Genomic DNA, 12,083 nt, shown 5'->3' on the forward strand with positions numbered 1-12,083 from the left:
AGCTTGCATTTGGCCAGGAGTGTCTGGGCAGATTCGTTTTGAGCTCAAATCACCCGAATTGACCAGATTCATGTCAAATTTATTTGAATCTAAATCTATTCACACATCCCTACTAAACAGTTTTGGTTATGATGTAGAAACCTTTGTGACTTAATCTACACACTGGGAGCCCGTGTGCTGTTGTAGATAAAATGTTAGGCTAGGACTGAGAATTACACAGGTTCAGATTTCTGCTTACTAATGAAACTCATTAGGTGACTTTGAGCAAGTGATTTATCAGCCCTAAATCTGTGTCAGTACAAAATGGGAGCCTTTGCAAAGCTTAACCTGTTTCAGTACTGAGTGTGAACCTTTCCAGGGCATGGCTTGTGAGGACGATGGTTCAAGCCAGCCAGATTTAGGCACTTTCAACAGCAGAACTACAGTTTACTTTTGCAAAATATACATGCCAATACTTCTCTTTGTTGAGCATCTACAAATGCAGGTTGGGGAGTGAGGATTTGTAGGGGAAATTGACAGGTGGGAGTGGGCCTTCCTACACATACTGATTCTCCAGTGCAATCCCTCCCCTGCACACCACATTAATGTTCTGAGGCGAACACAATACTGGTGAACCTATGTTTGCCTCATAATGAATACAGTAGTTCTGCCCTGAGTCTCACTGAGTGGCAGAAAGCTAAGCACATGCTTAACTCTCCCAATGAAATACATAGGTTGGCAAATGGTAAACTCTGGCTGTGCCACACCCAGTACATGCAAGGGTAAACTGCTCAAAATATTACACAGTTTTAACTGGACTGCACAGTACAGAGCAGGAAGCAACAGGTGATATAGGGGGTTCATTCACAAAGAGGGTTTTTTTCTTACATTACAAGTACTACAATGGCCTACTGAGTCAGGTTTTTGAGAGTGGGAACAAACAATAGTATATACTTACTTTGCATATCTGTTTCCTTTAAGAGTATGAGCACTAATTTGAATCCATTTTAATGCTCCTTGATTTGGGTTCATATCCTCACTCAGGCCTGTAATTTTATACAAGCCCACAGTTGCAAAGATAGCCATTCTAATCAAAGCTCAGTTTATTTGATTAACGCTCACCTTGTGTATTCTCTTGTTGTGTTGTCTTAGGTTGTGCAAGGTCCGGGAAGTAAAAAGGCAGCCTTCCACCTCACAGCAGTACAAAGCCAAACTGTTGTGTGTTTCAACATGTTTATGAAGGTCACAAGTGCTCTTAAAACTGAAGAACACAAAAGAGGACACAAATGGCTTTTGTGGTTCAAACAATGACGACAAACTAAGAAGCATTGTCCCCTGAGGCTCAAGTGGGTTCTTATCCTGGCTTTGATAATTACAAGGTTGTAAGTGTACAAAGTCAGAAAAATGGGAAGGGAGGGGAGCTGTAGACCTTCAGATCTAGCCATTTAAAGGCTTGGTGTCAGAGCACACCCCATAGAAATAGGGAAGGGTCCTTGATAGATAAGGCAAAGAGCCACATGCTGATTTCACTCTGGATCAGTTTATAATCTGCACTCTGGATAAGTGCAGACTGGTGACCTTCCAGGGGACTGATAGAATGTTCAACACTTGTGATACAAAAAGAAATTTTCAGGAGCTAAGGCACAACTTTAATAGAGTTTTGCTTAAATGAGTTTTGATATAGTTGCTAAACTAAATCTTGACATAGTTATAGCCTTGGCTGATACATTCAGGTGTTGTAGAGCAGTTTGAGAAATTATGGGATCTTAAAAGGGTGGATAACTATGTGTAGGGAGATGTCTTCTTAGCTCTGTGAGCTGAGAGGGCCCTCTCTGGAGGGGTCATGTTCAGGGCAGAGCATGCTTCTGGGCATTCAGGAGGATAAATCATACCAGAAACCTCTGACAGCCAACTTTTATGTATTTCAGGATGGAGATGGGGCTCAAAATGGAGCCTGAGAGATTTGAGCCAATGTATCTAGTAAACCACAAGTGGGAAAATTCAGCCCTTCCCTTCCTAGGCTAACAGGGCCCAGTAGCAAAGGCAGCTCCAATGACAAAACCTTCAGTTTGGGAATTGTAGAGTTTTCAAAAAATCTGACACTGCAGTCTTTTGCACACTTTCTTGGGAGTAAGCTCCATTGACCTCCACAGCATTTACTTCTGAGTAAAAATATATAGAATCAGGCTGCACAGGTATATTAACAAGTGATTCTTAAGATTTTATTTTATAGTGCTTTTTAAAAGTGTTGTTAATGTAATGCAGAAAGTGGATGCTTCCATAGTAACCCTTCTTCTCCAGTATCGCCACTATTCATTCAGTCATTTATTTCAGAGAATCTAGAGCATAAGGTCGTTCAGATGGCCAAACTTACCCGGCCTGGGGAGGGCTGGAAAACCGGTGTAGCTCCTGGGCTTCCCAGTGCTGTGCTCACTGGCGTGTGAGTCCTCCGGGAGTGGTGAGCGTGAGGGGGGAATTAAGGCTGGGTTTTCCTGCATCCCACAATGCACCAAATGATGAGTGTGGTGCACTGTGGGATTTCCCCATAGAGGCCCACATGTTGAGGAGCATAATGCAGACAGTGCTGATCCACATGGGCTTGTAGCAAAGTGCCAGCAGTATTACTCTTTTGCGCAAGAGTAAAAATACTTAAAGCAGCCCATCTACATTCCGGAAGTGTGACTTAGATCAGAAACACATTGCTTGACTGTCAGCGAAGTATTACCATCAAAGTAGTGAATCCGGAGAGTTGGCACAGTACTTGAAATCCGTCAGCACTTCACTACAAGCCTTCAGCAGCACAGGCGGCCATGTTATGCTGTGCAACATGTGGGCCATAGTTTGGCTTTTTTGCGGGGGTCATCTCCATTTTGTCATCAACCAATGTAAAAGCCATTTTGAAAACCAATGCCTGTGCTCACTAATTTGGATTTTACATTTCATTTACAAACAGCACTGGATGTGCAGAAAAACACACCCAATGAGGAAAGAATGAAAGAGGTTGTGAACTTGCTCTTTTTGTGTTTCCTCATGTTCCAAGTGGGAGCTTGCCCCCATTCTCCACAGTAAGGTGCAGGAACTCCCATGCAATGAAACTCATCATAAGGGACACAGACAGACAACAAAAGGAAGATGAACTTGCATGGGTCACTGCAGGGGCGTAGCTAGGGGAGAGGGGGCCATGTTCATCCTTCTCTCTGGCGGCCCCCCAGAGTCAGGGAGATAAAACAGAAAATAGGGATTGGTGGAGCTGGAGGGCCCTCAGGAGCTGGGGGCTCTTGTTCTTTGAACCCTTTCGCTCAATTATAGCTACGCCCCTGGGTCACTGGATGCTTTTCTAGTTGTTTTCATTGATTGGCGGCATAAAAATGTAATAACTTAAATATATAAAATAAATGTCAGAAGCTGCTCTTAGTGGGACATGTGAAAAAGCTCTCTGTAATGAGATACAGAAACCATTGTTTCTCAATTAGCCAACTGTGTTAACCGTTTGCTACTATTGCCACAATATCTCTGCTTTTTCAAGAAGGGCAACTTTCTTGAAAAATAAAAAACTGAAGTGGAAAACCACAGAAGTTTCATTTCATTTATTTATACAGGCAAACCTTGTTATATGCGGAACCGCTATTCGTGGTTCCGCATATCTGCGGATGACAAATAGACCTGACTTCAATATCCACAGATATGAAAGGGTTAAAACCCACATATCCATGGTTCCTAGAAGGCGAGAAATGACCTCAGAGGTCATTTCTGAGCACCATTTTAGAAAACTGAGCCATTTTTGGCTCTTCTGCTTTTTAAAAAAGAAGTATTTTCCACAATTTGGGAGGGCATTCCTAAGCACATGGAGACCCCGCAGAGCATGGTACAGTAGATGCTTTCAATTATTTTCACCTTTTCTTGCTGTTTTTTTTAACCTTTCCCCCAATTCTTGAACCTAACTCCACATTTTTCATAGGCACAATGCCTCATTACTCATGGTAGTAGGTGGGGATCGGACACCCCCACTGTTCCCGCTATCAGGGATTCCCAGATGTTGTTCACTACAACTCCCATCACCCCCAGCTGCAGTGGCCTTTGGTTGAGGACTCTGGGAGTTGTAGTTAACAACATCTGGAAATACCTGTTAGAGAGAACACTGCACCCCACCCCCCGCCCGAGTAACAAGGTTTGCCTGTACTCTGCCTTTCTGCATAGAAATGCACTCCAGGCAGTATACATGCAAATAGAATATCAATATATTAATAAAAACTGACACCATAATGAGAAGAAAAGATGCATCAGTACTTCAATATGTCCACAGACAAAAGTAGACAATTTCATTGTGTTTTGAGCAAAACCAGTTTTTCAATGGCTACATTTTGGTCATTTTCAGTTTGGCAGGCAGCAGAGAAATACTTTATGATTTATATGATGCTGAAATGGAAGAGAATGATGAGGCAGGAACGCCTACTAAAGCCCCGCCTTGATCCACCATTTTGGAATGCACATCTAATCTTTCTTACCTTTTGCTACAAGTTTTACAACAAAAAGGGCGCTCATCAGAGTGCCGGAATCTGATATGCACTTTCAGAGATGAGATGCTGGTACATGACAAATCACAATAGGAACAAGCAACACGGAAAACTGGAGAAATAATCAGAGAATTTATCATCATCATCATCTGTTCTGTTTTTTTTCAAGACACTGTGCCACTATGCAATCACAGACATCCGTGCATCACTATTTTTAGCCAATCTAAAACTCTGTCACAGAGCACCTGAAGTTTAAAAAGAAAACATTCAACTCTTATCATGTGTAACTAAGGCCAGGTCTGCTCTAGTAGTTTATCATGGGTTGGTGCCTGACTTAGGGGATATCTACACTGTTAAGATGGACACTTTAATTCTATGAGGGTGGGGGTGGGGGAGAGTTAGAGATCCCTAACAAGGAATTATTAGTTCCCTCATTAAGGTACAATCAAAGGATTATTTGAAGATGCCATGGCTGGTATAAACTGGTATAAAAACTTCTGGAACTGAAATTCGAATTCAAATCTATTCAAACGAGATTCATGCAAATCCCTAATCTGAAATGGGTCCAGAGATCCGGCGTTGGCACGTCACTCACCTTCCCCACTGTAACTCACATTTACAGCATTCACCTCTTCAGATGAACATTGCTGTAAACATGAGTGGCACAGCAGGGAAGGTTGGTGACAGGCAGGGCTGGGACTTCTGGACTCAATTTAGACACTTGTACTCGTGTACAGCACCTTTTAGATAGCATCTGAATAGGGCTAAAGTCTGTGTATCATCAGTGATCAGAGAATCTTTAGGGAACTGGACCATGAAATGCCCCATAACATGCTCAGTTTGATATGTTTAGTTAACTATTCCTTATATCTCTTAGTGCTGTTACCCAAAATGCACAACTTCATATTAACTTTGCATGTGGTTATCAAAGTCCTGCTACTAACTGCACTTAAGTGGATACTGGAGATGCAGACAACAGTATGCTGTAACACTGGCATGAACACAACAATGCAATGCAAAGCAAACACTCATAAAGTCCAAACCAATCATTTATTGGCATTCTGTATCCCATGTTCTGGCATTCTGTATCCCAGAAAAACAACATAGAATAGCAGAACTCAACTCATTCTGTTTTTCTGTGATCGAAATATAGCTGCTATAACTCTCTTTCTGCTAGATATATCTAAAGCTATTTCTCTATATAGCTGAGGAGAAAGTATCTTTTATTTTAGGGAGTGTGACTCACCATGTATTCTCATATGACTTTGTAATAGTCTCTTGCTGGCAAAGTGTTTGCTACAGTTCTGACAAACAAACAGCTGTTCTGAAAGACAACAACAACATATCAGTGATACAATAGGTAGAGTTCACAATCAATCAGTCTTGATTGATGGACCATTTGGAATTATTACATTTTTTCCAGTGCTGTCAATGGTTCTGTGCATTTTCCATTGTTTCATTAGCAGAGAATTCATTTAACTTCCAAAAGGACATGAATCCTCTAAGGATCTGAGTTACATCCTTAGCATATCAAGCCTCGACAAGTCATTAACAAAAATTAAATTCTCCCAAGTATTTTAAGTGAGAAATACTAACCGAGAATATAGAATAGTTTTCTGCGGGTTAAACTAGATGGTGCAACTAAATGTGTCAATAAGAGGCATGTTCAAAACCAGAAGTGTCTCTTAACTGATTAAAAGCAAATGTATAGGGGGTGTGATTCTAATCAGGAATGCAACATGTGGGAAGGGGAAGATTTAGCCTTTTCTGTCACACAGTTTTTTTCCTGCTGAAAATCACTCCCTCAAACCTGCTATTTCCTGCCACTCCAAGGAGCTATTTTCTGTTCTTTCAAGATTTTTGCCCATAGGAAAGAGCTAATCTCCTCTTCCCCATGCAATCTGGTCCCAATCAGAATTGCCCCTTGGAACTTTTAGCCAATTAAAAAACATGTCCAGTTTTCAGCATGCCTCTTATTGGCATAATTAGCTGCCCATCTCATTTGGCCTTTGGTTTACATTTTGTGTAGCAAAAGTGAAAAGTGTTGTCAAAGATATGAAAACTGTTGAGATGAATTTTGTGTTATGTTTAGAAAGTGTCTGGAATTTTATAAGCATTTGTATGACTTCAGGAAATGAATGTCATAATCAAAGTCTGGCTTCCTAGCACTCATCATAAATTGCACAATGTTGACACCAGATATCACAAATGACTCTGCCAACCGCAGCATAAAGCAATCTGGCAAGTGAAGAGAGATTCTACTTGACCTAGACTTTAACTGCACCTTTTGCTCCCATTGGCTCAGTCTTTCATTTTATTCTCCATGCTTTAAGAAAGCAACTACATCTTAAAAAACAAAATGGCCATTGTATGTTTGGGACTTTTGCTTAGTTGTTGTGACGGGCATTTATTTGAAAACTAGTGGTTACTGATCATTTGAAAAATTAATGCTTATTGGTCATTTGTTTCTTATTAACAGAATCAAATAAGAAACTATGTGAGGTGTTGATACAAGCCATTCAGGTAGTTTTGCACATTTTACGTTGACTTGCAACTCCGAACAAAAAGAATGTTTAAAGCAAATTGATGTTATTACCCCCCCCCAAAAGCTATTATAAACCAATTTGCATTCAATGCCTGCTCTCTCATGTTTCTCCATCTCTTATGTATCCAACCCCTTAAATAAAATCCCTTCCATTCTCTGAAAGACAGAGGGTCTACTTACGATGCTCTGGAAGTTGTCTCCTGGAATGATCCAAAAAACTGGATTTACTGGAGAACATCTGTCCACAAGAAGGACAGGCAAGCACTTTCTCTCCAGTATGGGTTCTCAAGTGGTTCCACAGCTTATATCGCCCTTGAAATGTTCCTGTACAATCTAGAAGCATACAATCTGATTAGACTAGATCCGCAACACCTTCAAAAAGATTGCACTCGACATGGTGTTTCTAATCTAACATTATATCAAAGCTGTATTTTGACAAGGAAGATGTTCAAGACAGGTAAGCAGGTATTTTGGTGTGAGAGAGACATGCTACTTGTGTAAAAGAGATGAAATGTAGTGTCAGAATCACAGAGCTGGAAGGTTTTCCTAGGCCATTTAGTCCAGCCCACTGCTCCAAGCAGGAACTCCAGAGCTAGTGCATCCCCAACATATGGCTGCCCAGCCTTTGTTTGAAGACCTCCAGGGTGAGAGAGCCCACCACTCCTCTAGGCAATTAGTTCCATTGTTGAGCTGCTCTTCCTGTTAAAATGTTTCTCCTAATGTTCAACTGAAATCTACCCCACTAAAGCTGTTAGATCTAGTGCTGCCCTTCTGAGCAGCAGAGAACAAGCCTGCCCTCTTGTGCATGACAGTCCTTTGGGTATTTAAAAGGTAAAATGGTGTTGCCCAAGGCTCATTTCCAACATATATTTCTTGGATCCCAAATGACAAATCCATTTACTATTCGTGCATCCATGCAAAAGAGACTCAAATTCCAAAAGTGGCTGTTAAGCTAGTTTGGCCAGTCTCTGAAGAGAGTCTACATATATACCATCTGTATGCGCATCGGCTCTCTCCATGTGACTTGGGATGATGTAAAAACCTATTAGAATATTTGTTGTAAAATATTCAAAGTGCATATGTTACTGCAGTGAGAACTGTGAAAGTTTCCTCGCAGAAGAAGAAGGGTTGTTGTGAAAGAGAAACTCAAGTATGCAGTACACCACTCTGGGCTCCTTGGAGAAAGAGAGGGATATAAATGTAATAATAATAATAATAATAATAATGATGATGATGATGATGATGATGATGATAGAATTCAGCCATCCCAGGTCCTTGGGAAGGACTCGATGTCTGGATAAAACATACCAGTCAATAACACCTGTCTGACTGTGTAAACAAGAAATAATAATAAGCAATACCAGGGGATAGCAGAATAGAAGAAAAAGAAATAGAAAAAATCACAAAATACAAAGATCTACAAATTGAAAGGATGTGGCAGAAAAAGACCAAAATAATCCCAGTGGTCATTGGCGCCCTGGGTGCAGTTCCAAAAGACCTTGAAGAGCACCTCAACACCATAGGGGCCACAGAAATCACCATCAGCCAATTACAAAAAGCAGCTTTACTGGGAACAGCCTATATTCTGCGACGATATCTATAACAATTGACAATAAAATTCTGGCATCCCAGGTCCTTGGGAAGGACTCGATGTCTGGATAAAACAAACCAGTCAATAACACCTGTCTGACTGTGTAAACAATAATGTTCTTGTTTTTTAATGTGATAATTTTGTTAAAATCAATTTAAAATGCATATACAATCCTCTATAAGGTTATCAAATTTTCTCCAGCTGGATAGCTTTTGATATACTCTACAATATCAAAACAGTACTTCTCAAGACCCCTTCTCAATTCCTACAATACCTGGAATCTGAGAAAGGAATACTGATATTTCATAATGGCTGAGGATGAAGATCCTTTCTTAATCTGAGCTAATAGTTGAGAGTTCTGCAGAAATCTTTCTGAATGAAGGCTAGCAGCTTGGGGGACATGGAGAGACTGAATGCAGAAGATGAGGCAGTGGTGAAAAGAGGATAGAAGGCACCTTAGGCCTAGGGGGCAGGGGTGTCTCTCTGGATTTAATGTAAAGTAAAGTAAAGTGTAAGGTCACCTTAAGTGGCTCAGCAGGCAAATGCTTGACTAACAAGCAAAAGGTTGCCAGTTCAAATCCCTGCTGGTATGTTGCCCAGACTATGGGAAACACATATATTGGGCAGCAGTGATATAGGAAGATGCTGAAAGGTATCAACTCATACTGCGTGTGAGGAGGCAATGGTAAACCCCTCCTGCATTCTACCAAAGAAAACTGCAGGCAGGGCTCTGTGGTCACCAGGAGTTGAAATCCGACTTACCGGCACACTTTACTTTTAAAGTAAAGTGTGCTGTCAAGTCAGTGTTGACTCCTGGAGACCACAGAGCCCTGTGGTTGTCTTTTAGCCTGAACATATTTGGGATTACATATATTGCTTACTTCCATCTGATGCCCAACTTGCTTTGTTGGTGAATAAACCAAATAATACAAAGACACCATCTCTCCTCCAAAGAAAGCCGAACCCAGATAACACTGTGTCCCTGGAACTCCTCACTGCTCAAGGAAGTGGAAAATGCATGTTAACCATATATTAATAAATAGCTTTACCTTTCCAGTAACAACTAAAGGTTTTCTTGGAATTTCGAAGGCTTTCTTTCTCCGTGCAGTGTGCATGTATGGCAATATGCCTATAAAACCATTCTGGGTTATCGAAAGTAGCCTAAAAAGCAAAATGGAATCACGCAGACTGTAATTCAGCTTGGAAATCAAGTGAGCAGAACTAGGGCCACACTAGATGCAAGGGCTGCAGACCCATTGGTTTAAACCGAGGCCTGCTCCAACCATAAAGAAACCATTTAAACGAAAGCAGGGTGGGATTGAGTTCCAGAGCAAAAGGGTGTGCTAGTGAAGGTGCTAGCCCTGCTCCTATCCATGGCTTCCCTCTCCCCGCAGTCTGTCCCTCACCACCTCCTCACTTTTCAACTCAGCCAAGCTCCCATCCATATCAGCTCAGCTGGGAGAAAAGCACTTAGGGAGAGAAAGCACAGGCAAGTCAGCCACGGATGTGGGGAGGTGCAGCTACCCAGTCACACCCTTTGCTTTAAAAATCAGGACCCCACTCTTGCTTCTTACCAGCACTGAGGCTGTGTTCTGACTCCACAGCAGCCCCAGGGCACAGTAACGCTGCACATCATGTGGGTGAGCAGAAGCAGGAAATAATGGTGCCTATGTACACATTAAGAAACATCGCGGCCTGCTCTGTTCCCTTGTTTATTTAATTTCTTTTTTATATTAATAGAGTGTCATTTGTCCAAGGCAAGTCACAGCACAATATAAGCAGAGTAAAGAATTAAAAATTACATCCACCAAACACAGAAGAACTCAGGACAGTACTAAAACATGGATCCAAAGCCTACAGTCAAAGGAGTATTCCAGCTTGGAAAACACACACATAGCAGTCCCTTAATATCATATTTCAAAAGCATAGATCAGGACAGTTTTTAACAGTCTCTGAAATACCAGGGTGCTGCTGCTGAATGCCAGGTCTGTTGATGCTAAATCATCCCTTGTGGATGAGCATGCTGACCTGGTGTGTGTGACGGAGATGATTGGATTGGTTGGATGAGCTGGGTGGGGTTGGTAGCTCTCAGCTCTGTCCTCCAGGTTTCCTGATCATGCAGCAGCCCCACATGGACGGTTGGGGAGGGGGCACTGCAGTCATCTATCGTGAGACTTTTCCCATTTCCAGATGCCCAGTCAGGCAATCTCAGAATTTTGAGTGTTTGTCCTTGAGGGTGGGCCTCCGAGATAGGCTGGGGATTCTTCTGGTGTACCAACCACCCCACTGCACTTCAGTCTCCCTACCTGAGTAGGCGAGGGTGGTCTCAGAGGTGGCCTTGGGTTTTCCCAATTTTATTGTCTTGGGGGATTTCAATGCCCACATTGAGGACCCCCTAGTAGGAGCGGCTCAGGGTTTCATGGCCTCCATGGCAACCATGGGCCTATCTCAGCTGGTATCTGGCTCTACGGCAGGACATACTCTGGATCTGGTTTCTGCCAACCAGGGAATAAATGATCTGGAGGTGGGGGAGTTTGAGGTAGCTCCCTTGTCATAGACAGGTCACCATCTGGTGGGGTTTAATTTGACTGCTCCACCTGCCCTCTGCAGGAGTGGTGGACCGATTAGAATGGGCCACCCCTGGAGGCTTACAGATCCGCTTGGTTTCCAGATAGACTTTGAGGAGTTTCCAGTGACCAGAGCTGGTTACTCTGTCAAGGCCCTGGTGAATCTCTGGAATGGCGAGATAGCCTGGGCTGTTAACACAGTTGCTCCTAAACGCCCTCTCTGGCTTGGTGGAGCCCATTCTGCTCCTTGGTTTTCCTCAGAGCTTAGGGTGATGAAATAACTCGGGCGACAGCTGGAATGATGCTGGAGGAAGAGTCATGACAAATCTGACCGAAGACAGGCTAGAGCCCATTTTAGGGACTACTCCGTGGTGGGGGGAGGTGTGGTGAAGAAATCCTTTTTCTCCACCTCCATTGCACCTGCTCAGTGCAGACCAGCGGAGCTGATTCGTGTAGCAAAACATTGCTGCATACACCACCACCACCCCAGTAATGGAGGAGGAATCATCTACAGCCTGTTGTGATCAGTTTGCATGTCACTTTGCAGATCAAGTTGCTCGCATCCGTGCTGATTTAGACTCCAGAGTTTTGGCCGTCCCGGCAGATGTGCCTCAGGTACCATCTGGTCCTATTTTGTTGGATTATTTTTGGTTGGTGCAGCCTGAGGATGTGGACAAGATCTTGGGCAGTGTGCGGGCAACATCATATTTATGTATTTATTTATTACATTTTATATCCCGCTCTTCCTCCAAGGAGCCCAGAGAGGTGTACTACATACTTAAGTTTCTCCTCACAACAAACCTGTGAAGTAGGTTAGGCTGAGAGAGAAGTGACTGGCCCAGAGTCACCCAACAAGTATCATGGTTGAATGGGGATTTGAACACGGG

General features: G+C 42.6%; 1 protein-coding gene across 15 annotated transcripts in view; it reads right to left on the reverse strand.

Moving 5' to 3' along the window:
* LOC128349388 (histone H4 transcription factor-like) overlaps nucleotides 1-12,083 on the reverse strand; it is a 41,133-nt gene that overhangs the window by 5,423 nt on the left and 23,627 nt on the right. For all 15 annotated transcript variants that reach the window (XM_053305583.1, XM_053305580.1, XM_053305582.1 and 12 more), the window contains 5 exons: nucleotides 9,679-9,790; nucleotides 7,219-7,371; nucleotides 5,740-5,817; nucleotides 4,485-4,605; nucleotides 1,102-1,240 (listed from right to left, as the gene is read on the reverse strand). In XM_053305583.1, coding sequence (XP_053161558.1) covers nucleotides 1,102-1,240; nucleotides 4,485-4,605; nucleotides 5,740-5,817; nucleotides 7,219-7,371; nucleotides 9,679-9,790 — 603 coding nt within the window. The remainder of the gene's footprint in view (nucleotides 1-1,101; nucleotides 1,241-4,484; nucleotides 4,606-5,739; nucleotides 5,818-7,218; nucleotides 7,372-9,678; nucleotides 9,791-12,083) is intronic.

The sequence above is a fragment of the Hemicordylus capensis genome, chromosome 3 (genome assembly GCF_027244095.1).
Source record: "Hemicordylus capensis ecotype Gifberg chromosome 3, rHemCap1.1.pri, whole genome shotgun sequence".
Taxonomy (NCBI): domain Eukaryota; kingdom Metazoa; phylum Chordata; class Lepidosauria; order Squamata; family Cordylidae; genus Hemicordylus; species Hemicordylus capensis.